Raw genomic sequence first — 27,055 nt, 5'->3', positions numbered from 1 at the left:
TATCTGCTTTGTTGTAGTAGCTGCTGGGGTGGTGGGGTCTCCCTCTGCTGCTGCTCCTGTGCACTTGGAGCCGTGTTCCTTCCTGGGCCTGCTGGAGCAGGCTGGCAAGGTCTGACTCATCTGGATAAACGTGGTGTTTCTAAATGTTCCCAGAAGAAAAAACTGTCCCTGGGGGGCTTCCCGTGGATGTGACTGAGTCTCTGCTTTTGGACCACTAGTCCCGAGTGAAGTGCCTGCCTCTAATCCTGGGGCCTGTCTGGAACCAGTCTGTTAGAGGCTGGTACCAGGGACTTGAGACTTCAGGAATGTTCCCCGCTGGCTTTCTAGAGCAGCTGGGAAGCTGGCAAGGGCGAGAGCTGTTCAGGGTCTCCCCGAGCTTGTGTGGGGCCATTAGCTGACGTGAAGGGGGACCAGCTCTGCATGCCTGTTCATGAAGGCAGAGGGTCCTCCTGACCATCGCCAGGCTAAGGGATAGAATGTTCTTCTGTTGTCATTTGCCCAGGGGCAGCCATGAAGCCCTCCCCACTCCACTGTCTGGAGAACTCTCTGAAGGGGATCTTGCCTGGGAGGCCCCTGCGCTTTGCCTGCTTGGCAGGTCCCAGCCCCAGCCCCAGCCCCGGCTCCAGCTCTAGCTTCAGCAGCTCAGAAGGAGACGAGCTCTGGCAGCTGTTCCCACAGGGTGAGTTTGCGGGGGACAGAATAGGCCAGGGAGCCATCCCTGCTGGGGGATGTAGCCACTGCTCTGACACCAGCTCTGTGTTGCCAGAGAGGGACCGCCTTCCCGGCTACAAGGGTCCTGGCCCTCTGTCCCCATGCCCTGGCGGCGCCCCCACTGGCAGCAACCCTGGTGAAGGCCCAGGGAGAGCAGAGCCCGGGGACCACTGCGGCCTCAATGCAGGTGAGCGCGGGGGCTCCTGAGAGAGGGCCTGGATTCTCACTTTGCCTGGCTCTTGTCATAGTTGTCTACTTTTGTCATGCTTGAGTTCCCTGTAAGTTGTGCTATGTCTGTGAGAGAAGGTAGGACATAGGATCCCAGGATTGTTAAACAAGTGAGCTTCATTAGAGGGCAATGAACTTAAGGTGTGTACGTTCTCTCTAACACATACACATCGTATGCGCTAATAACATCTATATGCATATATACTATCGGTCCCAGCCTGTCAGTAGTGACACTCAGCGAGGGATGCCTGAGGCACTTGCCCAGCCCATGTCCCTCTTAGGGGGCCCCATGGACGTTCACCATCCCTGGGGCTAGTCCTTGTGCTTCTTATGACCATTGGACATATGTAAGCAAAAGCCATTAGGGAACTTTGAGGAATGGGATTTATTACCCACAGTCCCTGAGGGGCACATGGGGTGGTCGCAGCTAGAGAGCTAGAGGAAAAGCAGGCATGGACCTGGGACTCTGCCTTTATTTGGCTCAACGGTGGGGTGTCTGGGTTTGGCGGGTTCACTCTTTACCGGTGAATTTAAAGCATCAGAGCAGGAATTAGGGGCACAGCGAGGGAGAAGCGGGATTGCTCAGGTGGCCGGTTATCTAAAGCTATGTCACCCTGGGCCTTCTGAAAGAGGGATATCTATGGGTCGGCAGCCTGGTTCCCTGTCGGGTGGGTTTGCGAGTCACCATGTCACGCAGCTGGCGATGTTTGTCTGAGATGGGTGTCTGAATGGATAGCCCACCGATCAAAGGTTCAAGTCAGGCACTTGCTCTGCGTGTCCACACGTCTGTGTGTATGTAAGACGATGATGGTGATAGTAATGTGCATTTTCAAAATTTGAAAACAAATGAAAACTGTGTCAACAGTGAGGTTCGCCCACCTGGGAGGATTTAGAGGTTGTCCTGTCAAGAATGCCAAAAATGTGTCTGCTCTCCCAGGCAGCCTGGCTCCTTAGTCCAGGCCTGACCCAGTGTGTCTCCCAGCAGGAAGAGCAGAAGAAAAAACAGGAGGCAGGTCCCAGTTGCCCTGGAGAAACGTGTACCCGGAAACCCCGGGCCGGCCTGGCCCTCTGGGCAGTGCTGGAGGAGGTAAAAGTGGGATAATAGTAGGGAAGGGAACTCCCCACCTACTCAGGCCAGTGGCTCTATGTGGTCCTTGGCTCCTGCACAGGCCCGGCCGTACCAGTGTTCCTCATGGCTCAGTGGGTCTAGTGGGACATGGCAGAGGGGGCTGGGCACAGAGCAGTTTCCCATGGCCTGTGGGCCACCCCCAACATGGGGCCTGCAGATCACCGCCCTCTCCATCTGCCGCTTCTGGCCCCCCGCAGTAGAGCTAGAAGTGTCACACCCTTGCTGTGGAGGACTCCAGAAGAGTCCAGTCCACCCTCATCACACCTGCCCCGGGGGCCCATCAGCCAGGGTTGGACTCCCTGATGGGCCCAGTGTATCTGTCTTGCATCCTATTTAACCATTGTTTGAAAGGCTGAAAGTTCAATTTTTTAAAAAAAAATTTGAAGACTATTTATTTGAGAAAGAGCACATGCATGCAAGCAGGGGGTATGGGGGAGAGGAGGGAGAGAGACCAGCAGACTCCACGCTGAGTGCAGAGCCTGACTTGGGGCTCCGTCCCAAGACCCTGAGATCATGACGAGTCCCAATCCAGAGTCAGATGCTTAAGTGACTGAGCCACTCAGGCGCCCTGAAAATTCAGTTCTTTTGAGGCTCTGTCCCAATATCCACACATCAGAGTGGGTCTCCACAACTCAGGTGGTCTGTGCTCTTTCTACAGGGGCAGCTGTGAACCCCTGCCCTGCCCCTCAGTCGGAGAAAAGGCCTGGGCCGGGCCCCAGCAAGCTTCTCGGATCTGCCCACGGTCCCCTGTCCTGGAAGCCCAGGGTCAGTGAAGAATCCAGGGGTCTGGGGCCTGGAAATGGAAGACCAGGTGTTGCAGGTGAACCGGTGGCTTCAGGAGCGCTGAGGGCACAGGGTGGTGGGCAGGGGGTCAGCGTCTACAGTGGTCACCCATCTTCCTTCCCTCCTGCTCAGCTCCTCACGGGGCAGGCTAGCCAGAAGCCTGGGGAAAGCTTTTACCTAGCACCCCTGCAGGCTTATTCGGGTCACGGGTAGAAAGGGTCTCACCTTGAACTCCAGGTTGCTGTTTTTTTCAGCGTTTTCCTACAGAAATAGCTGGCTTTTTCATCAAAGCCCACGGGTACTTTTTAGAAGCAAGGATACCAGGGTAGATAATGCCCAAACTCAAAGTCTGACGTTTGAGGAGACTTTTCCCGAGAGATGAGGAAACAGGCCCAGTAATGGTGAGCAACTTGGCTGAGGGCATCCCAGGAGCCAAGAGCTGGGCTTCTGTGTCACACCTGCCATGAGGAAGCTCCTCACTGTACACTTAGAGGCCGGAGGGGGTGTGTGGGCCCGGAGGGGGTGTGTGGGGCTTGGGCTCCAGCTCCCTGTGGGACCCACACCCAGACCCTCCCACCGGCAGCTTAGTGGGGCCCCAGTGCTGGCTCCCAGGTTCTGCTGCTCTGAACGTGCAGTGCTTTCCTGAGAGCACTGAGCTGTCCTGAGGTGACCCTGCCCCTTGCCTCCTGCTCAGATAGAAGTGTACCTGCCACGCAGCCAACATCTTTGCCCTTAGCTTAGCTCCTTCCTGGAGAACCTGGCCAGGTAGCACTCCAGCCCCTCTGTGGTGCTCCAGGATCCACTTCTCTGTTTGAAGCCTGGAAGTACAGAGAGGGGGGCAGAGCTGGGTTGGGGTGCAGATGGGAGGAGGGCAGGGCTGGGCTGGGGTGCAGAGAAGGAGGGAAAAACAGGCTGCCCCACCAGTCCCTGGTAGTAGCAGGGCTTTCTTGTGAGGTTTGCCTAGGGTGGAGGCCAGTTCCAAGGGGCCTTACAGCAAAGGATTAGATGATTTAAAAAAAAGTAATTTAAGATCTAAAATCTTGTGACTCTCACCTCAGAATGGAGGGGTAGAGGTCAGGAGGGACGTGCTGATGACCAGCAGCCCTGGGTACTGACCAGCCCCCTGCTCACCGCACTAAAAGCCTCCCTGCCCCAGGCCGGTCTGGCCATCCTGGGCTCCTCTCCCACAGGCTCTCCGGCCTTGGCCTCCTGCTGTCCACTGAGCATTTCCAGACCCAGCCTAGTGACATGGTAGGGCAGGGTTAGGTGGTCTGGGATGCCACTTACTCTCAGAGGTGTCACAGAGAGCTGCTGAACCTTTTCCTAGAAGGTGGGCAGGCCATTTACCATCCTAGGAGAGTTTGAGACCCAGGCTGTGGTTTATCCTGTCCATGAATTTGGGGAGGAGCCAGGAGATGTGCCACCTTTGATGTCATGAGCAGTGGCATTGACATTCCCAAGCCCGAGTTACTTCGTCCCATCTGAGGCTGGGCCTTAGTGGGTGGGGAGGATGCTGAAGGGGCCCCCCAGGGGGAGACAGCTCTGACAGCCCAGGAACTCTCATCTCGTGTCCCTGCTCTGGTTTTAGCAAGGACGCACGGGAAGCCGCCTCCCAGAGGCCTGCCTGAGCCGCCCCCTGTGGCTGCCATCCCTCCGGCTTTGCCTCAGGCGCCCCCGCAGTCCTGCCCCTGCGGAAGTGGTCTGCAGCCAGAGCTCCGCAGCCTTGGCGCCGCCCTCTCAGAGAAGCTGGATCGGCTCGCCACGGCCCTGGCAGGCCTGTCTCAGGAAGTAGCCACCATGAGGACCCAGGTGGATCGGCTTGGGAAGCGCCCCCGCGGCCCTGGGTCCAAGTGCCAGGCTTCCTGGCCATGGGCCCCCTCCCGGGGACCTCGCTGGTCTAACGGCCCTGCTCACAGACACCTGCCCTATTGGAGGCAGAAGGGCCCCACCAGGCCGAAACCAAAGATCCTGCGTGGTCAGGCGGACGGCTGCAGGGCCGGTGACGCCTCGGGCCTCTCCAGAAGGTTCCGCCCGGTATCTCAGCTGCCGCCAGATGCCCCCATGGCAGAACCTTCTGGGCCCAGCTCCAGCCCTTCCCAGCAGCCTCTCTCCTCAGCACGCAGCTGCCGTGCTGGGGTGCCTGTGCCTGCCTCCCTTGGACACACGGGGGGTCACCAGAGTCCGCCCCTCCTTTCAGTGCCTACCGCCTTACCCCCACAGATGGCTTCTCTCACAACCAGGGGAGATGCAGAGCCACGGTTTGCAGCAGTGGTGCCACCTGGGACCCTCAGCTGGCCCAAGGATGCAAGCAGCCTGATGGCAGGGGTCCAGAGAGCCTGCGAGGAGGAACTGTGGGTCCCGAGGCAGGGGACCCCTAGCCACCTTCTTCAGCAGCTTGGTCCTGCTGATGATGTCCCGACCCTGCCCCCTTCTCCTAGGGGCTGTCCCACCCCCTCAACCTGCTCCAGCCGAACCTTCCCCGCTTCCGGGCCGTGAGGGGGCTGGGTGTCCTGCCACTGGCCTGACCAGCCCTGACCCCAGGACGCTGTTTGCTCAGGGAGGCCACTCTTTGGTGTGCATCTCAGCCACACCTCTGGCCTTCTTGGCTCAGGTTCATTCAGATGCTGCTTCCCCAGCTTGTCCTTCCCACTGGGACAGCCCTGGCTTGCAGGTGGCTGGGGTGCCCGCGCGTATATGCATGCCACGTTTTCCTGGTTGCTCCAGCGGCTGCCCTGCCTCCTCGCACCTGCCCTTCCTGGTCTCAGCACTAAGGAGGGCTCAGCTTTCCCTTTCCTGGTCAAGAGGGGCTGTGGGTGTTCTTTGGAGAGAAACCTGCCCCTTGGTTGATGCTGGATTTGCCTGCAGAGTCTAAGTGGAGAAGTAGGGGTACCAAGGGAAAGGCCCTCAGCTTCTTGGAAGGGGCCCCGGTGCAGCTGGACCAGGGCCGCCGTCGGTTCTGTGACCAGGATGAGCACCTAGTGGGCTCATCTGCCTGCCTCTGTGCACCCTCGAGGGAATTCAGTCTCTGGAAAGGTGGGAAGGTCAGCTGTGGAACGGAATTCCCAGATGGGCCCTTGGGTGAGCAGTGCGCGTTCTGGGGCCCACGGACCACAGCACAGGTAGTCATTCATGGCCTGGAGGCCACAGTCTGAGGTCAGGGTGGCGGCAGGGCAGGTGCCTGCTGAAGCAGTGAGGGAGAGTCTGCCCCAGGGCTCCCTCCCGCTGTCACTGGTCCACTTGTCCACCCCCGTACGCACGACTCGGGATACTGCCTCTGTAGGGACCTTGTCGGACTCAGCTCGTGCTGACGCCCTCACTGTGACTTGACCTTCCTGCTGTTAGGTGCTGGGACTTAGGACTTCAACATGAATTTTGGGGGCACAGTTCAAACCCTAACATGTGTAAGAGACTGGGTTATGCCTTCTTGAGTTCATCTTGGGAGAAGTGAGCATGGCTAAGGCGTCTCTAGGCCAGTAGGACCTGCCTCATGTCCTTCCCCAGGGTCAGCTTGTTCCCCCCCAGGCTCACATTCCCACTTCCATCCTTATTAAATGTGAAGAATCCTCGGGAACTGTCTGTGTCCAGGTTGCTGAGGCAGGGCCACCCTGCTGGGCTGATGTGGTCAGCTCTGCTGTCAGGGAACACAGATGCCACTGCAGAGGCGCAGGCCGGCTCCAGGCCCTACAGGGGCTGTAGCCCCATGGCACAAGCAAGGTCCTGTGGCTGCTGTGCCTGGTCAGGGGACTGGGGACGCACACAGGGCCAGGCCCATGCTCCTGGTCGCCCCTCTGGAAGCAGCACCTGCTGAGGTGGGAGGGAAGGGAGAGGGCCTGGGGCTGACAGTCTGTCATGGGGTGGGGCGGGGTGGGATGCGCCGGGAAGCATTGAAATGTTTCCAGGTCAGGAGTAAGTCCTAAGATGACTGTCTCAGAAGCTGAGGTCTAGAAGATCACAGTAGTACGATGTTTAGAATAGGCAGTCTCTTCACATCTAGCCATACTTGATAAAAGAATAAGGAACAGAAAACTTCTAGACTTTCCATTCAAAGACCTCAGGAAGAGGAGTCCGTTGCTTTTCAGGCTTCAGGGACCATGGAAAGGGTAGGACAGGGCCGGGAGGGGACGAAGGGTGCAGTCAGCAGGAAGAGGTTTTGTGCACTCCTCCCCCCTTCTCAGCAGCGGTCATGGGGGTGGCCCAGCACCCACCTTTGAATGGCATCTTAAGGTTTTCTTTGTGGACCTCCTGAGTATCAGCCATCACACAGACCCTGCGCGGCAGGCGTAAAGGAGCAAACGAGCTCAGAGGGTGTAAGTGACTTTGCATTTGCACAGCTTGTCCTTGGCAGAGCCTGCAGGGGCACCCCTGTCGGTGCTTGGCAGCAGGGCACGCGCCCTCCTCTGCTGGGTGACCCTCCTGCCAGCCTTCACCTGCACTGCAGACAAGGATGTTCAGGGTGAGCCCAGTCTGGGTGGTCCAAATCCAATACCACCGTACATGAAGTTTAAGTTTTTTGTTTTTTGTTTTTTTAAGAATGTGGAAAACAAGTAATAAAATGAACAGTAAGAAGCTTCTTGATCCGTGTGTTTGTCTCACAGGTCCACTGCTGCCCAAGCACAAAACCCTCTTTCAGTCGTTAACTGGAAAATCTAGAATCACTAATTTGGTAGAAAGTCTGTGTGGTTTAGTATAGTGCGTGCATCTCCTTCACCTACTTCACGAGGAAACGTGGTCCCCTTTGGTGAGAAGAAGAGGGGCTATTTGGGACTCAGGAATTCCAGGCCCCAGGGGTTGGGGCTTAGGGCGTAGAGCGGAGAAGGCTCCAGCCCTGCCTGCCCCTGTGTGGTCATTCCTGAAGTAGTTTGGCCGGTGGCTCCTGGTGCACCTGGATACAAACCTACCCCACATTTCAGGGGTCCTTGAAGTCTTCCCTCTGCTGCCTGCCAGAAAAGCAAGAAGGGGCTTAATCTATCAGAATCAGAGTGGGCTCCCCAAAGCCTCCAGGCCTCAGGCTGGTCAGAGGGTCCACTGGAAGAGGGGCTGTCGTGGTGTGGGGTGTAAGGACCACGGTTTGCTGCCTGCCATGTCCCCTGATGTCACCATTCCCTCCCAGGCCAGACTTGACTCCACCTTTCCTCCACCTTTCATCTTTCTGTTCCAGATGTGGCTTCTGTAAAGAGCCTACAGTTGGCTTTTATTTTTGAATCCAACTTGACAAATTCTGTTTAGAGACCTTAATCCATTTATGTGTATTATGATTATGATAGAGTTAGATTTGAATATATGGTCTTATTTTGTGCTTATGTTTGTCCGTTCTGTTTTTTCCCCCTTTCTTGCCTTTTTCCTTTTTTAAGATTTTATTTATTTATTTGGCAGAGAGAGTAAGCAGGGGAGGAGCAGAGGGAGAGGGACAGCAGACTCCCTGCTGAGCACAGAGCCCACCCTGGGGGGCTCTATCTCAGACCCCAAGATCATGACCAGAGCCAAAATCAAGTCAGATGCTTAACTGAGCCGCCCAGGCACCTCTCCTGTCTTCTTTTTAATTGACAATGTTGTGGGTTTTGTCTGTTTTTAATCATTTCATCTTCCCTCTACTAGCATCAACATTTAAAGAACTAGGAGGAAAAACACCCAAGTTTACAATCAGATTTGGGAATTTTTAACATACCTTTTTCAGAAATTTTAATTTTAATTTTTTCCCTTTTCAGAAATTCATAGAACAAATCAGGAAAGATATAGATGTGAATAAGCCAACTAATAAAGTTGGCTTGATTGATGAATATCTAGAACACTGAACCATAGAACTACAGTACAAACATTCTGTTCAAGTATACACAGGACATTTACAAAAGTGACCATATGGGATCTCTGGGTGGCGCAGCGGTTTGGCGCCTGCCTTTGGCCCAGGGCGCGATCCTGGAGACCCGGGATTGAGTCCCACATCGGGCTCCCGGTGCATGGAGCCTGCTTCTCCCTCTGCCTGTGTCTCTGCCTCTTTCTCTCTCTGTGTCTATCATACATAAATAAATAAAAATTAAAAAAAAAAAAAAAAGTGACCATATACTAAGTCCTGGAGCAAGTTTAAACAAATTTAAAAGTAATGAGATTATACAGAATATGTTCTCTGACCATATTTTACTATCAAAAATCTTTTACTGCTTCCATACTAGAAGCGATTTTTTTTAAAGATTGTATTTATTCATGAGAGACACACAGAGAGAGGCAGACATAGGCATTGGGAGAAGCAGGCTCCCTGCAGGGAGCCCGATGCAAGACTCTATTCTGGGACTCCAGGATCATGCCCTGAGCTGAAGGCAGACACTTAACTGCTGAGCCAGCATCCCTAGAAGCAATTTTTAAAAAAATATTTTATTTATTTATTCATTCATGAAAGACAGAGAGAGGCAGAGACACAGGCAGAGGGAGAAGCAGGCTCCATGCAGGGAGCCTGATATGGGACTTGATCCCGGGTCTCCAGGATCTCGCCCTGGGCCAAAGGCAGGTGCTAAGCCACCAGATGCTTAACTGACTGAGCCACCCAGGGATTCTTAGAAGCAATTTTTAAATGAGAAATCATATTTTAAAAAATGCATTATGCTCCTAAATAACCCGTGTGTCAAAGAATAACAAAGAACCACATCTCAAAGCTTGTAGGACAAAGCTAAATCAGTACTTAGAAATATGAAGACATACACGGGTATGTGAAAAACTAAAGGCTGGGAATTTACAAGGAGGTACAAGTAGGATAGCAAAGGAAATCCTTACAGGAATGACAAGGGCGTGTAAAAAGAAATTAATGTGAAAGTTTACCTATAATAGACCCAATTAAGAAAAACAAGAGTTTTCCCACAAAACTAATAAAACTGCCCAGCTTATGGTGAGATGGATAACCATCTCAGGATGAACAAAGTGACATCACTACAGATGCTGCTACAGACCAAATAAAAAAATATATTTCAAGCAACTTTTGGCCAAAATTTTGATGATTCAAATATATAACTCCCACAAGAATACAGCTTAACACAACAGACTCAAGAAGAAATAGAAAATCTGAATTGTTCCATACCATTGAAAAAATTGAATTCATGATCAAATGTCCCATAAAGGAAATGACAGACCCAGAAGGTTTCACTTCTAAATTCTACTTCTTATTTGAGGAGATTATTTCAATAATCGGACTGTATAGGAAATGCAAGGTGTTTTTTTTTAAGAAAGTGGAAAATAAGCAATAAAATGAGTGGTAATAACCTCCTGGTCTTCAGCTATGTTCTTCTGAGAGGTCCACTGCCCCACAAACACAGTATTCCAAAGAATGCACTTTCTGACTCCTTGTATGGGACTAGCATAATCTTGAAACCAAAACTTGAGGACAGTATAAGAGAAAATCACAGACTAACCTAAAAAAGTGTACAGAGAAGCAAAAATTCTTTTAAAAAAGGTTTATCAAACAATCTAACAATTTATAAAAAGAATAAAATATAACAGCGTTGGGTTTATCATGGAGATTCACAGATGGTTTTAACATTTGAAAATCACTAGTGGTAACCCAGGATAACAAAGGAGAACATCATGTGGTCATCTCTATAGCTGCAGAAAGATCATTTGATAAGAGCTAACATCTGTAAGTAAACCAGAATGAGAAAGGAAATTTCTTAATTTGATTATCTACCAAAAAAAAAAAAGGCTTATAGTAAATAATAGTTAATGGTGGCATCTTGAAGTGTTTGCTCAGATCAGAGACACAAAAAGGAGGCCCACTCTTATACTCTTATTCAGCATTAAAATGGGTGTTGTAGCCAGGATAGTGAGCCATGGCTAAAGGAAGGTATGAGGACCAGAAGGAACAATAGAGTCATTGGTCACAGAGGATATGACTATATACATAGATAATTGAAAGGAATCTATAGATAAGCAATTAACCTTAAGAGTTATTAGGGTAACTGGCTCACATATTTGCATGTACCCACAACTGACAGAAAGTAAAAAATTAAGTTTTCATTTACAGTAACACAAAATTCAAATATCTAAGAACAATATCCACCAAAGATTTACATGGAGAAAACTGTTGAGCAGTTTTTAATGATTTTCTTCATCCTTTATTCCTCATAACAGTTTAGGTAGATGTGAATAAGTTATTACCATTCTTACTTTACAGAGGAAGAAACTGAAGCACAGAGAGGTTAATAAACTTGCTCAAGGTCATACAGCTGGAAGGGGACCGAGCTGGGCTTGGAGTTGGACTTGGAGCTGGGGTAATCTGGCTTCAGAACAAAGTGAGGCCCTAAAACATGCAGATAAAGAGCATGCTTAAAGCTGCATCTTCAAGCTAGATTTGGTGGAGCCTGAGGCCACTCAGGGAGGAAGAAAAAACATCAAAGTTTAACCTAACCCACAACGTTTATTTGTATGTTATTTGTTGACTGCTCCCCGCCCCTTTATAAACCACGAATCAGAGCAGACACGTACTGTCTGTGCCCCCACAGTGGAGGGAGGGACGCAGTCGGGGTTCCCTAAACATGTACTGAGTATCTGCATAATGCTTTCACTTGGATTTGGGACACGGCGGAGTGAGGGCTGTTGGAATGAATTTGTTGAAATGGTTCAAGTACTTCTAAAAGCCTTGGATTTAAATCTGTAAAATGTCTAGGGCCTGGTGGTGATCTGGAGGCGGTGTTTCAGGTGGTGCACAGGCGGGGAGAGCAGCGGTCCTCACCCCTGCCTGCACATTGGGATCACCTGGGAAAGGTCTAAAAGCCATCTGGTCGGAGCCCACTCACAGGGCTGCTAGTTCTAGTGATCTGGAGTGGGGCCTAGCAGTGATGTCTGTCTGTCTGTCTGCCATCTGTCTATCCATCTATCACCTACTATCGACTTTCAGGTTGTTGTGAGCAGCAAAGAAGGCTCTTCCCAGTCACCTCGCCCGGGACCGCGGGCTCGGTGGGACCCAGGTAGGGGGGCAGGAAGCTGCATCTCGGGAATTCCCGGCTCCCAGGCCCCAACTGGGATCCTGACGACGGAAGGGGCTTCGGTTCCCGGGCCCGGGCGCCCCCTGCAGGGAAGGACGAGCACTCGCGGCCGGCCGGCCGCAGGCGCAGGAAGGAACGCGGAGGACGGGGGATCGGCCCCACCCGCTCCTCCTCGGGGCGTCCCCGGTCCTGCACGGGAGCCCAGCCTGTGCGTTCCCGGCTCCTGCGGCCCCCTTGCTGGGGGGCTGGGAGGGGCAGCTGCTCCAGAGACTCCCCAGAGTGCCCGGACCCAAGTCCCAGGCGGTGGGCCGGCGCCCAGAGCCTTCTGCTGGCGGCCCGCGGGACACCTGCCACCCTGCGCTCGCCCACGGACACCTGCTCCCTGGACGAGCTGAGCCCGCGCAGGCGCCTCGCGGCTCCCGCCGGCAGTGCCCTTCCGTCCTCCATGCCCACGTTTTGTCCGAGTCCACATTATTAGCAAAGTCCAGCGTCGGTGTCCCCACCGAGGGGATCAAGTCACGACGGAGCGGACTGGCGTTCAGTGAGCGCTCCCTGCGTCCAGGAACGGTGCCGCGGGCTATTTCATCGTCAGGCACTCCGGAGAGGTAAAGTTGGTTATCCCGTTTCTTGTTTTGTTTTGTTTTGCTTTTTGTTTTGTTTGTTTGTTTTTTTAATTCAGAGGCCCAGGATCACACCCCGGGCCGCAGGCGGCGCTAAACCGCTGCGCCACCCGGGCTGCCGGGTTTTGTGGGTTCAAGCCCCGAGCCTCAGAGCTCCCGAGTTGGGCGGCGCGTCCTAAATCACGAATCTCGGAGGCAGTGGGGTGGGCCTCGGCCTGTAACTGGCTGCTGCTCTCTGTCGCCCCCTTTCGTTTGTGTCGCCTCCACGTGATCCTGTCCCTTGCCAGGATAGTACCGTCACTGACTACCGAGGCCCATCGCCCATTCAGACATCTTTCTGCTGTTTGATGTTTGGCTTGCCGTGAACAGCTTTGTGCTTGTGGCTTTCTTACCCCCGTTTTTAAATCTCCAGAAATAGGATCACTGAATATGTGTGCATTTTAGGGATCTGGACAGGGAAAGGCCAATTGCTTCTTTTCTTAAAAAAAAAATATTTTATTTATTTATTCATGAGAGACACACACACAGAGGCAGAGACGCAGGCAGAGGGAGAAGCAGGCTCCACGCAGGGAGCCCGACGTGGGACTCGGTCCCGGGTCTCCAGGATCAGGCCCTGGGCCAAAGGCAGGGGCCAAACCGCTGAGCCACCCAGGGATCCCCAGGCCAATTGCTTCTAAACGCTTAACTTCTTTGACACTAACAGTCCATCGCTGTATCCGTTTTACAAATGTATATCATGGAGTGGAACTGATAGTTTTCCCTTTAATTTCAAGCCTTCAGAAAATGTGAAGGAATGGTGCAATGAGCCTCCATAGACACTTCACCCAGAGTTCTCCTAATGTCAGTGTTTAACCACGGTTGCCTTATCTCTCTCTCTCTCTCTCTCTTTCTCTCTCTGTCTTTCCCTTTCTCTCTATATGTAGATATTTTTTCCTTTTTTAGTGAACCATTTGTAGGTATATTTCAGACATTATGGCATTTCACTACAAAATATTTCATCATATATATCTTAAGTGGAACAATCTCCTACATAATCATGGTATTACTAACACCCCGCAAGAAACCGAACATTGAGACAATAACATCACTGCACAGGAGTGCCTGGTGGCTCAGTTGGTTAAGCATCCCTCAGTTTTGGCTCAGGCCCTGGCCTCAGGGTCTTGAGATGAAGCCCCATGTTAGGCTCCATGCTCAGCACTGCAGATTTTCTCTCTCCTTCTCCCTCTGCCCATCCCCCATGTGCACTCTCTCCCTAAAATAAATAATTAGGAAAATCATTGCACAATGCATAGTCTGTATTCCGATTTCTTCAATTGTTCCCAGAATGATTTTATAATTTTTTTGTCCAGACTCAACTAAGAATATTGCATTGCATTTGATTGGCATGTCTCTTTCATCGCTTTTATTTTTAAAGATTTATTTATTTGAGAGAGAGAGCAAAAGTGGGAGGAGGAACAGCAGAAACAGAAGGAGAAGCAGGCTCCCCGCTGAGCAGGGAGTGGGATGTGGGCCTCAATCCCAGGACTCTGTGATCATGACCTGGGCCAAAGGCAGATGCTCAGCCAGTTGAGCCACCCAGGTGCCCCTCTTTACTCTTCTAATCTAGAACTTTCCCTTGTTCTTTTTTCTTCCATGACATTGACATTTCTTAATAGGTCAGAGAATTTGCCCTGTACAACATCCCATTACCTGGATTTGCCTGTTTTTTCATGATTGGATTCAGGTTCAACATATTGAGTGAGTCTAGACAGGTGATGTTGAGCGCTGTTTCCCATTGTTTCATGTCAGGAAGCATATGTGTCAACCTGTTCCATGATGATGATAAATGTTATCGTTTGGTTTCAATGGAACCCACTAGATCTCTTCCCTATGAAGATGCCCTTTCCCTTTGTATCCTTTGCATAGTTGGTCTTGGACAACACAGGTTTGAACCATGTAGTCCACTGACACATGGGTTATTTTCAATAAACCCAGTATAGTACGTCAATGTATCTTCTCTTTCTTATGATTTCCTTAATAACATTTTCCCTCTCAGTTACTTTATGGTAAGAATACAGTAGATAATACATATAACATACAAAGTATGTGTTAGTTGACTTTATGTTATCAGTAAGGGTTCTGGTCAGCAGGAGAATATTAGTTCAGTTTTGGGGGAGGGACAGAGAAAGAATCTTAAACAGAACCCTTGCTGAGTGTGGAGCCTGACTTGGGGCTCGGTATCACGACCCTGAGATCATGACCTGAGCCGAGATCATGAGTCAGATGCTCAACAGCTGAGCCACACAGGTGCCCCTAAAAATAATCATTTTGAAAAGGCTAGTGGATCCCTGGGTGGCTCAGCGGTTTGGCGCCTGCCTTCGGCCCAGAGCGTGATCCCGGGATCCTGGGATCAAGTCCCACATTGGGCTCCCTGCAAGGAGCTTGCTTCTCCCTCGGTCTATGTCTTGGCCTCTCTCTCTGTGTGTGTCTCTCATAAATAAATAAAATCTTTTAAAAAAAGATATGGAAAAGGCAAGAATATAAAGAAGTACAAATAGCCCACAGTATCTCATATTTCTTAAGTGCTCACCATATGCCAGGCGCTGAGCCCCTGTATTACTACTTTAGACCATGTGATACCATCCCCTGACCACAGCTGATCAAAGCGGGGGTGTACGTGACCTCAGCTTAGCCAATGTCCTCTCCTAGGAACTTGGAACTGAGGCCAGTCGGTCGTTTGACCACACTGGCAACAGGGAAACGTGGAAGCCATGGGGAGGCCGCTCTCACCATGCCACGGGAATAAAGAGGCAGGAAGGCTGGTCCGTGGAGAAGAAGGAATGAACAGAGGCAGAGAAGCAGGGCTGAGAGAACCACCTATCTTGTGAGCCACTCCTGCAGAAAGCGGCCATCCAGAGGGTGCACTGCCCTCACTGGGAAGCAGCATGGGCTGCGGGGTCCCCTTGGGGAGCGAGCGACTTGGAGGAGCCCAGCAAGCACCTGGGAGAGACAAAGTCAGGGTTCCAGCAGCTCCCTGCCCCTCAGAGGACACTGCACCAGGTGACACCACCCCTAGCCTAAGGAAGACCCCCCCCCAGCCATCCCTTTGGGAGGGCCAACTGAGGCAGGGACAGTGAGGAGGAGGAGGCAAGGTCGAGGTGGAGAAATATTGTTACCTGGGGCTCTTTCCTCGTTGGCCTAGAGGCAGGCTGGCCCTGAGTGGGAGAGGGTTAGATCAAACCCGACTGAAGATGGGACCATTCCGTCACCCGAGACATAGGGGGTGCGCTGCTGCGCGGTCTGGGAGTGATGGTTGTCCACGGAGGTGGCTGTAGCCCTTCCTGCTCTGCCACGTGACTTTGCTGCTGTCCCCCCACCCTCGGGGGTGATTTCCCACCTCTCCAACCTCGGCTGCCCTTGTGACTTGATTTGACCAAGAGAATGTGCCAGAAATGACATTGTGTGTGTTCTGGAGCCAAATCCTTACAGATTCTGCTCCCACCTCTCAAAATATGAAGTCGCCATGTCAGGAAGCCCAGGGCAGCCTCCCGGAGCAGGAGTGGCCCAGCCTGGGTAGCAGCACTAACCCCCAGACACATGAAGGGAGCCCCTGGTACCATCCGGGCTCCATCAAGCCCCAAAGCCACAAGATGACTGCCAAACACTCGGATCTTAGGTGAGGCCAGCCAAGAACCTGTCCACAGGGCCCATCCCAGGGTGCCAACCCACAGAGCCGGGAGCAGCCTGGTCCATTTAGCAGTGATTTGTTGCTTAACAGTGTAAATCTGGTACAATGGAGAAGACGGGTCTGACAGGATGTGTTCCACGGTGAGGATGGGAGAAAAAAATAGTGTTTTTCTTGCCTCTTGCTCACCAACTACCCAGCCCAGCTCATTTAACGAACCAGTTGCGTTTGCAAAAGGCAGATCCCCACAGTGATACTGGACAGTCCTCAGAGTTTCTCCCTGGGGATGCTTAGGGACCTACTTGACTTAAAATGGATCCTTCAAGTTTCTGGCCATCTTCCTTGTCCCACTCAGCAGTGGCTGTCCAGGCATCACCCCCGCCGAGATGTTGAAAGCTCACAAGACTAGCATGGCCCCAGGAGAAGAGAAGCCTGCGTGCTGACTGGGAATACAAGTGGGGGCAAGGGTGGGCCCTTGCTGCTCTGTTTGCTTCCTGCAACAAAGCACAGCCGAGGTGAATGGGGCATCGGGTGGGCAGCTGTGGGGCAGCTGGGAAGTGAGGAGCCCCTAATCAGCCTGTTCCACCCAGATAGGGGCAGCTTGAGAGTGTGCACCTGCAGAGTGCCCTGGGCTTTCTGGGTCCCACCCTACTCTGGGCCTAGCCAGGTGGGGGGTGGGCTTCCATCTGGGTTTGCAGGTGAAGCAGGGGGTGAGGATGGGGGTCCTTCGGCTAATTATGAATGTGGATCTGGTCCCAGATCCTCAGCACCCTGTGCTGTGGGTTTGAATATCCCACCCTCCCCAGCCTGCCAAACAGGAAGGGGGTTGCAGAGCTGGGGTGTTTCCTCTGGCCCTACAGCGGTTCCCAAATTGCGTTTAGGCAGCTCCTGTGGTAGGGGCAGCCCAAGCCCAGCGACACAGGGAGAACCAGACATCTGATAGCAGGGTTTGCCCTAGAAGACCTTGGGATTCCATCTCTCCTTTCCCTCACCCTGCGGTCCCAGCGGGGACTTGTCTCCTTCTCCAGGCCTTTGCTCTCACCTGTGCAGGATGAGAGGTTAAAACTGGTCAGACAGCAGAGGTTCCTAAGCCAGCTTCAGGGACCTTGAGGGCCATGGATGGGCTTGCATGTGTGTCCACGTTCCCTCTGAGCTGACACGCAAACTATTATCTCTGCCACTTTGCTGAGGAAAGCTTTAAACATCTTGATGGTGTGCGTGGTGGTATACAGAAGGTTAGGAACGTCTGCTCTAGGGATTTCTTAGTCCCCTCCGACACCTGCTTTCCCTTTCTGTACCCTCCCCCCATGTGGCACTCTGTTCCTGTCAGTCTGTGTGGCTGGCTCCTCATCGAGGAGCATACTTGGAGAGCAGCCCCAAGAACCCCCAAACGACGGCACATTACACTAAGGCTGTTCAAGTGGGGGAGACAGAAAATATGTGGTGTACACCAGACATCTTACTCCGACAGTGGACCGGACCAGTAAGCTTAGCTTTAAGTATTCTGGCAGCTGAGGGGGAAAAGTAGTTTGCAGAATATTTATGAATTCTCCAGGATTTGTGCTTTGGCTGTTACCGCAACTTAGCCCAAAGCTTTAACTCTGAACAGGTAGACTCTAGGCACTAGGGCTCCCTCGCAGGGCAGAGATTTTGAGATAGGTGGGCCTTCCGAAGGGTCTCCTCTTACCACTACCCCAGCAGTTCAGCAAGCTTACAGTCACGTGAAGGCCCCAGGTCCCAGGAATCCAGACAAGTCTCCTCGACTCCTGCCCTGGAGCCGCTCCTGGGTGGCTGGGGAAGGCAAGGCCCTCACACCCATAGTGGCTTCCCCATTCTGAACCTCACTTTCTGTACCTGGGACATGATGATAACAGTTCCCCATCAAAGGGGATTTTGGAATGCTCACTTCGGTAGCATATATACAAAGGGGATTTTGGAGAATTCACCAAGAGCCTAGGGCACAGCAAGCAGGGATTTAGGTATATGGCAAGAACCACATGCAGATAGCATCTGATAAAGTGGCAAACAGCAGGTCCTCAGGCACATAGAAAGACGCTCCCTGTGGCTGGGCCCTCATGACAGGCCACCCTGGGGAGGGGGTCTCTATCTGGACTTGAAGAGGAAGTCAGTGTGGGTGGGCACTTCATGATGGGCCGAACAAGCCAGGCAAGAAGGGGAGATGGAAAGGCTTTGGCATGCCCAGGAGACAAGAGCAAGGTCTGTCAGGGGTAAGGGAGGGTTTGTACCCAGAAGTCTGGAAAATACATTAAAAAGGTTTGTTGGGCGGGGGACACCTGGGTGGCTCAGTGGTTGAGCCCGGGTCCTGGGATTGAGTCCTGAATCGGGATCCCCGCAGGGAGCCTGCATCTCCTTCTGCCTGTGTCTCTGCCTCTCTCTCTGTGTCTCTCATGAGTAAATAAATAAAATCTTTAAAAAAAAAAAAGTTTGTTGGGGCTGAGTGTGGAGGGCTTTGGATGAAAACCACAAACATGTATCGGGTGGTGGCTGGGTGATGGGTGCCAAGCTGGGCACCAGGGAAGCTCCCAACCCATGGCAGGAGACAGATGCATCCACAGCAGACAACACAATGTGCCAACCGCTCCAGAGTTTGGATTTTCGGGGGAAAGATGTATTTAAGTTACAGAAAATGAATGAAAGTTTATATAGCAGGTTACCTAAGTAACAAGTTACAGGAACACCAACCTGCCAGTTGTTGGATAAATGATAACATGGGAGCAGCTGGAGGCCAGACTTGAAAGGAGAAGATATCGATAATCCAGGTGGGCCCACAAGCCTGGACTTGTGTGGACGGCTCCAAGGCCCATTGTTCTGGAAGAAAGGATCCCCCCCCCCACAACGGCCCAGCCTACCCAGAGAGGGTCAGCCTCATCCTCCAAAACTACAGCCCTTCTGGGAAGAAGCCATAGCACGATGGTGGTCTCTGAGGGCCTCTCAACAGCTTTCGGGGAAACCTTGGGAGGAGAAATCCCAGCGCGAGAAAGGGGGTTCTGAGCTAGGCAGTGACTGTTGAGCTGGGCTGGAGGAGAGCCCAGGGCCTGGCTTCTGGAGAGCCCGAAGGAGAATCCAATTTGCAGTGCTCCTAATGATGTTACATAATGACGTTACATAAGTCCATGACATAAATCCAGGTCTGGTGTTGACCAGGAATGCCCCTGCCCCGACGCTGACCTCAGCCCAGCCCGAAGCCCTGCCCTCGGTTGGGTAGTTGGGAAAACCTTTTTCCTAAAAGCTTTCCACTGGTGCCTGACAGCAATGCCTTTTCTTGAAGAGCCCTGGTGCCCTTTGTCCCCCACCCCCTCCCCCGCAGTTGCTGTTCCTGGACTGTGTAAGGCACAGACCAGCACACACCAGCCTTTCCCCAGATACAAGCCCTCAGGAAAGGACGGGATGTCACCTATTTATAACAGTGATCACCTCTGATTGCGAAGTGTAAGACGTGTCTCTGGTTAATTCCAAGGATCCATAGGGAGTGAAGAGTAGCTGTTTCTTCCACCCTGGGTCCAATTAGGGAGGTGGGTGGGAGGGGAGTAGAGGGTGGGGGTGCTGTCTCCCCCTGCCCCAGGCCCTTGGAATCACCCCCCCCCCACTCAGGATGCCTTCCCAGTGCCCCCATCTCTCCAGTCCACCGCCTGCCAGCTCCCCTTCAAACTGCTCACCCTCTGCGGAAGCCTCACCCCTGGGTGGCTCCTCCACACTCTGTCTCTTCACCAATAAGCCTCAGAGCAGGCAGGTGCTCACATGCACATGTGCACGCACATATCATTTGCAGAAACTCTAAACAGAATGGTCATGTCTGCTGGAAGAGTGCTCCATTCTTTTGCTCCTGCAGTGACCTAAAAGTCAGCTGGGCTTTTTCATTTGTTTATGGTCACGTCAAAGCCTTTTTGCTATTAGAGAAGAAAATATAAATTTAAAAATTACTTGTAAAATAAAGGAACATAAAGCAAAATTATTATCTTTTGGGGGTTTTTGGAATGCTATGATGCATCTCTAAAAACGTCCATCCGATCATGGTGGAGATGCAAGAGGTTGGGGGAATGTGAGCACCTGGAGAGCCCAGGTCCACCACTGCCAGCATCTGATCAGAACCCTGCTGCCTGCAGCCCTCCCCTGGTGGACAGAACGGCCCTGTCCCTGTCTGGTCCCTGTCCCATCCCCACCAATGCCAGGACCCTGCATTTCCTTCTCTCCTCCTCCAGCTGTGGTATCACAGTGAAGCTCGTGGTCTCCGTTGAACCGTGTCCCCTAAAGAGGCGTTGAAGCCTTACCCCCGTCCCTGCGAAGGTGACCTTATTTGGAAATGCAGTCTTTGCAGATATCATCAGGTTAAAAAGAGGCCATCACAGTGGGCTAGTCCAATATGGCTGGATCCTTCTAAGAAGAGACACAGAGAGACATGCGGAGAGAAGACCACGTGAGGACAGAGGCAGAGATCGCAGCGATGAGCCTACAACTGTCACGTCAGAAGTTAAAACAACGAGTATCCAGCAGCAAAAGAGTTTATTTGGGAACAGCGCAGGAACTGCCACGTGAAACACACGAACGATGGGAGACCGTGGACAAGTCTGGTGAGCAAAGGTGGACGCCGACCCTTTATAGAGGAAAGGGGAGGGAGTAACTGGGAGAGGATGTTACGAACAAAAGTTCATTGGAGGAAAATGGGAGGCCCAGAGTGGTGGCGGCCTCTCATTGGCTGCAGGTGATTAAAGTGACAGTGTCTCATGGGGATCCCTGGGTAGCTCAGTGGTTTGGCGCCTGCCTTTGGTCCAGGGCAGGATCCTGGAGACCCTGGATCCAGTCCCACGTTGGGCTCCCTGCATGGAGCCTGCTTCTCCTTCCTCCTGTGTCTCTGCCTCTCTCTCATAAATAAATAAATAAATAAATAAATAAATAAATAAATAAATAAATCTTTTTGAAAAAAAGTGACAATGTCTCATTGGCTGCAGGTGATTGAAGTGACAGCCTCTCATTGGCTGGAGGGGAGGGCAGCGTGCAGTTGCGGGGCAGAAAGGAAATCCTCCTTCTTCCTGCGGCTCTATGTAGACGGCCACAGGTGTTAGAAGTGCGGAAGAGCCATCCCTTCGTGGCTTTCGGACTCCGTGTTGAATGAATTTTCCTTTACTCATTTACACAAAAGCAAGGAATGGCCAGTAAGGGTTGCCAGTGATACCAGAGGCTGGGAGAAAGGCCTGGAACGCATCCTCCCCCAGAAACGTCAAAGACACAGCTCACTGACTTTGGACTCCTACCCTCCAGAACTGTGAGAAAATACATATCTCAGTTTCCCCCGTTTGTGGGACTTTGTTACAGCAGTCCTGGGAAGTAATCCAATGCCCTTGGTGAAGGAGCCCTGTAGTAGACTCCTGCACGCGTGTGTTTGTGTGGGCGCGCAGGGGAAGCAAGCAGAGCAGGCAAGCTCGGCAGGCAGCCTGCAGGTAGCCCTCAATCCTGGAGCCTGGAGATGGGCCTAAGCTGGGCAGCATCACTAAAGTTGTGAACCAGGGCAGCCCGGGTGGCTCAGCGGTTTAGCGCCGCCTTTGGCCCAGGCCATGATCCTGGATTCCCGGGGTCGAGTCCCATGTCGGGCTCCCTGCGTGGAGCCTGCTTCTCCCTCTGCCTGTGTCTCTGCCTCTCTCTCTGTGTCTCTCATGAATAAATAAATAAAATCTTAAAAAATAATAATAAATAAATAAAATAAATAAAGTTGTGAACCATAGGCTCTTGTCCCAGATTCCTACCCACCTGCTCCATGAACACATCCTGAGGTCCTGCTAATGTCCTCCACACACACACCTGTCCTTCCTTCCTCCACCTGTCCACCCTGTCTCACCCCCTCTGCGATTCACTTGCAGGACACCAGCGCCTCTTCCCAGTGCCTCTGTTCAGGATGTCACAATATATGTTTACTATGGAGACTAAACTTCATCCTGTGACAATTGCTCACTGCTCAAAATCACAGCTGGTGACCACCATTCCACCTAGACTTCTTTCTCACCACTCATGGTGACTCCATAACTCACAATCGCTCCTGGGAAGGGAACATTTTGCAACAGATCCCCAGGCCCACTTTCAGTGGCTTCGTGGTTTTGCTCAGGTCTGGGCCACCAGGAAATGTGACTTCCTATCTTGGGCTACTGGGGCAGGAGCCCTGTTTTCTCTCTCAGGAGACAGACATGCTCTAATGCAGTGGGGGAATGGACCATATGGCCGAGAGCCCAGTCCAAGGGACATGGTGTCAGCAAGTTACCCTACCTCCTCAGAGAGGCCCTCCTGGCCCCACAGGTGTAATTCATTGCTTCCTATCCTCCATCCCAGGACCCTTCACATAACTTCCCTTACACATTGACCTAATATATCCACCCACTTGAGTTCCTTGAAGACCAGGAATGTGTGTATCCTCTCTGCAAGAAAATTGCAGAGTCTGCTGTACAAAAGTACAGGCTCTAGGAAAATGCAAATCAAAACCACAATGAGAGATCAACTTACACTCAATGGCTACCATCAAAAAAACAGAAAACAACAAGTGTTGGTAAAGATGTGAAGAAATTGGAATCATTGTGCACTGTTGATGGGAACGTAAAATGGTGCAGCCACTGAGGAAAACAATGTGGTGGTTCCTCAAAAAATTAAAAATAGAACTGCCCTGTGATGTAGCAATTCCACTTCTGGGCATATGCCCAAAAGAATTCAAAACAAGGACCCGAAGAGATAGTTGCACCTCCGTGGTCCTAGTGTATCATTCACAATAGCCAAGAGGTGGAAGCAACACAAGTGTCCCTTAATGGATGAATTGATAAGCAAAATGTGATATCTACCTACGATGGAATATTATTCAGCCTCAAAAAAAGGAAGGAAATTCTGCCACATGAGACAACATGAATGAACCCTAAGAACATTACGCTGACTGAATAAGCCAGTCAAAAAAAAAAAAAAGAATACTGTGTGATTGTCCTTATCTGAGGGACTTAGAGTGGTCATATTCGTAGAAACAGACAGTAAGTAGTGTGATGGTTGCCAGGGACTCGAGGGAGGGGAGTGACTGGGGAGCTATTGTTTAATAGGTACAGAATTTGAGTTTTGCAAGATATATCAGTCAAAGTTTTCCAAAGAAACAGACCTAAGAGGATGTGCATAGAAAAAGAGAAAGGTTTATTATAAGGGATTGGCTTATGTGATTATGGAGGCTGGCAAGTCAGACTCTGTAGGGGAGGCCAGAGCCCGTGGACCTGTAGAGAGACCCAAAGAAGAGCCTGTCCTGCAGATCATGCACCTCTGCTGGCTGAAGGCCTATTACCCAGAGAAGGTCAGCCTTGGTTCTGCTCGTGTCTTCAGCTGGTGGGATGAAGCCCACCCGTGTTATGAAGGGCACTGCTTTACTTCAAGTCCACCTATCTAAATGTTAATGTCATCCAAAAACACTGCCCCAAAAACATCCGGAATACTATTTGGACTAATATATGGGCTCCGTGGCCCAGCCAAGTTGCCACATAATGTTAATCGTCACACAAGACAAAAAGAGTTCAGGAGGTGAATAGTGGCAACAGTAGCTCAACGGTGTGGACGCACTGAATGCCACTGAACTGTACACCTAAAAGTGGTAAAGATGGTGTGTGTTCATGCTATGTGTATTTTCCTACAACTTAAAACAATCTTTTTAAAAAAGGACAGGTTCTAGAACTGAACCACTGGGTTACTTTCATCATGTACTGCTGTGTGACTGTGGGCATGTTACTTAGACTCGCTGAGCCTCTTTTACCTCCTCAGAAAAGCTAAATAAGGGGCACCTGGGTGGCTCAGTGGTTGAGTGTCTGCCTTTGGCTCAGGTCATGATCCCAGGGTCCTGGGATTGAGTCCCACATCGGGCTCCCCATAGGGAGCCTGCTTCTCCCTCTGCCTGTGTCTCTGTCTCTCATGAATAAATAGATAAATATTCTTTAAAAAAAAAAAAAGAAAAGAAAAACTAAACCAAGGACAATGATGCCCACTCATAGGATGATGGTAAGGAAAAGAGGGCAGCCCCTGTAAAACCCTTAATTTGTAGAGTACTTAGCACAAAGTAAGTGTTCAAGATAGTTTAGTTTATGACTATTATTCCCAGCATCTAACAGTGCCAGACACATAGCAGGTACTCAAGGCATGTCTATGGATGAATGAATGACCTCATTCAAATGACTTAATTGCTCTGTGCCTCAGTTTCCTCATCTATAAAGTGAGGATAATGTAGTTATTGTGAAGATTGGTTGTGTTTATTTTTTAAAATTTTTTAATATTTTATTTATTTACTTGAGTGAGAGAGAGAAAGAATGAGCAGAGGGGAGGGACAGAGGGAGAAAGAGAACCAGACTCCCTGCTGAGTGGTAGCCTGATGCAGGCCTCAATCCCAGGCCCCTGAGATCATGACCTAAGCCGAAGGGAGATGCTTCACTGACTGAGCCCCCTAGGCGCCCCCCCTGTGTTTACATATATGTACATACACACACGTATATATGAAGAACTCAGGCTGGGACCTGGCACACAGCAAGTATTAGGTAAATATGTGCTACCATTATTACTAGTGGTAGTAACAACAAACCCTCCCCATACCGCCTGCCCCACTGCTCCTGACTGCTCAGCTCAGCACTTAATTACCCGCTGTCTTGGATTGTTCTGGATTATCCCATCTCCTCTTTGTCTGCTCCGGGCCTAGCATCCTTCAAGACTCACTCAGGACCCTCCTCCTTACCCTGCCACCTGTGACTGCTCTGGCCCGCTGCCTCCCCTGCTCTGGACTCCTCCTGTGCTCATCCCTGAGCCACACCACTGCATGTGAGGGTCTAGGTGTTTGGTGATGCTCCAGCCCTCTGTCCCTAAGGCTTAGCGTTGTGAGTCAGGACCTTGGCTTTTAGTTCTTTGGAGTCTCCTCGAGCAGCCAAAATGCCGGGCCCCAAAGCCACAAGCTGCCTGTCTTCTCTCTGGACTCTAAATGCCACGAGGGCAAGATCTTTCATTTAATTCCCTATAGTGTCTGCACAAGGCTGGATAGACATTAAAGCTCAGCCAGTCTTAACAGGTGGAATATTAAAACGCCAGAGTGTCCCTGTCTGCGGAGTTGACCAACCAAGTCTGGGGAACATATGGAGATTTCTGACTCAAGATTCACAGAGATGTCCAGCAGGTCCCTCTGACCCATGGTTCTCCTTGCCCAGCCCTACCAATGGAGAAGGGGAAGAAATAGGGGGCTGACTGCATGGAAGCTTTTTTGTCTTACTAACATGGTATAGGCTGACTTCACTAGAGCCTAGATTAAGTATCTCATAAGTTTACCCACTTCCTTTTGCTCATTTAATTGCTGCCAAATACCCTCTTTAAAACTAATTTAGGGCAGCCCGGGTGGCTCAGTGGTTTAGCACCACCTTAACCCCGGGGCGTGACCCTGGAGTCCTGGGATCGAGTCCCACGTCGGGCTCCCTGCATGGAACCTGCTTCTCCCTCTGCCTGTGTCTCTGCATCTCTCTGTGTGTGTCTCTCATGAATAAATAAATAAAATCTTAAAAAAAAAAACTAATTTAATTTCCCAAGCCTGGTGTCCCCTAGAAAGACAATAGGAACAGTGTGAGCATCTGAATATCTCCCGATACAAAGCACACCCGCCTTGTGTTTATCCACAACACACCAGGCTTCCTCCTTCACTGACCCCTCCTGCTCAAATGGAAAAGCAACAACAAGGCAGGAATGGAGTGCGTGGGAGCGCTGGGTGCCCGCTCATTGCTATTCATGCTAGAAGGAGTGGTGGAGCTGTCAGGAATGGTCTTGAAGTCGCAAGCAGGTAGGAAGCATTGTCTTTTGGTCACCGTATGTTCTGGTGCAGGAGGCCAACACGGTTCTTCATCTTTCTCCACCTCCCCCGGCCACGTGGTCATCACCAGAATGGCTATGGGGATGTGTTCCATCTAAGACCTCCCTATTAGATCAGTTGGGGGTTAGGAGGTTGGAGGGGACAGGAAAAGACTTAGAGATGGGGGAAGTGTCTGTCCATCAGGAATGAGTCCCTTGCTCTTATGTGTACAGATCCCCTGAGTGCTGATGGCCACCCAAAATCCTATAAAATGATAGCAATAAGAGAGTTGTCCCTGGCCCATCCATTTGGGATGGGGTGGAGGTGGGATACAGAGAGGCCTGAGGACTCTAATAAAGTCTAATAAAGTCTAGATCATGAGGAAACACTAGTGGATGCCTTGTGGGGTTCAGGCCTCCATGGTGTTTGTCATCTCTGTGAACTATTATAGTCCAGGGAAACCTGCTAGAGAGCCACGGCTTCTGTGGTAAGTTAGTTTGGCAAGAACTCAGATCTGTGGGGTAGAAGAGAGTTTTCTAACCTGTTGGCAGCTACAGGGATGTGAAGCTCATTCTTCCAGCTACCAGGACAGTGGGCTGGGATCTAGGGCAGCCCCCCTTGCACCCGCTAACCCCCTACCCCACCCCACCCCTAACACCGCAGGCCTTGTACTGCCCTCTCCCTGATCCTAAGAGTAAGTAACCTTATTGCCATGTGCCATCACATAACAAACAGTGGGACAGAGTTTCTGTTTGGGATGAGAAGGTTCTGGAAACATAGCAGTGATGTTTATATCACATTGTGAATGTACTTAATGCCATTGGAGTGTATACTTAAAAATGGTTAAAATGGTAAACTTCACATAATGTGCATTTCACCATGTTAAAGGCGTGGGAAGCACGGGTTCCATGGCACTTAGGAGAAAAAGGAGAATCACCAGCTGTGAGAGAGCAGGATCTGAGGAGTCCACGGGGCTTCAAGGGGCACAGGGGAGAGGTGGGTGGGGAGAAGGCTGAGTTGGATCCTTCCTCTCCCTCAGTCCTTAGCTGGACCCCGTCTCTGCTCAGTTCGTGTTCAGACCCACATCTTCCACCCTGTTGTCTCCTGACTTTAGAGCCACAA

General features: G+C 51.3%; 1 protein-coding gene across 11 annotated transcripts in view; it reads left to right on the top strand.

Moving 5' to 3' along the window:
• The window catches only part of KRBA1 (KRAB-A domain containing 1), a 28,934-nt gene extending 22,268 nt beyond the window's left edge, over positions 1-6,666 (top strand). For 9 of the 11 annotated variants that reach the window (XM_055335044.1, XM_055335043.1, XM_055335041.1 and 6 more), the window contains 5 exons: positions 503-679; positions 767-898; positions 1,922-2,026; positions 2,727-2,888; positions 4,440-6,666. In XM_055335044.1, the coding sequence (XP_055191019.1) occupies positions 503-679; positions 767-898; positions 1,922-2,026; positions 2,727-2,888; positions 4,440-5,347 (1,484 nt within the window). In that variant the 3' untranslated portion in view covers positions 5,348-6,666. The remainder of the gene's footprint in view (positions 1-502; positions 680-766; positions 899-1,921; positions 2,027-2,726; positions 2,889-4,439) is intronic. The other 2 variants (XM_055335036.1, XM_055335040.1) reach the window with 2 other exon arrangements.
• Positions 6,667-27,055: the final 20,389 nt, after the last annotated feature.

The sequence above is a fragment of the Nyctereutes procyonoides genome, unplaced genomic scaffold (genome assembly GCF_905146905.1).
Source record: "Nyctereutes procyonoides isolate TBG_1078 unplaced genomic scaffold, NYPRO_anot_genome, whole genome shotgun sequence".
NCBI classification, from domain to species: Eukaryota; Metazoa; Chordata; class Mammalia; order Carnivora; family Canidae; genus Nyctereutes; species Nyctereutes procyonoides.
This window is presented reverse-complemented; position numbering and strand designations above follow the sequence as displayed.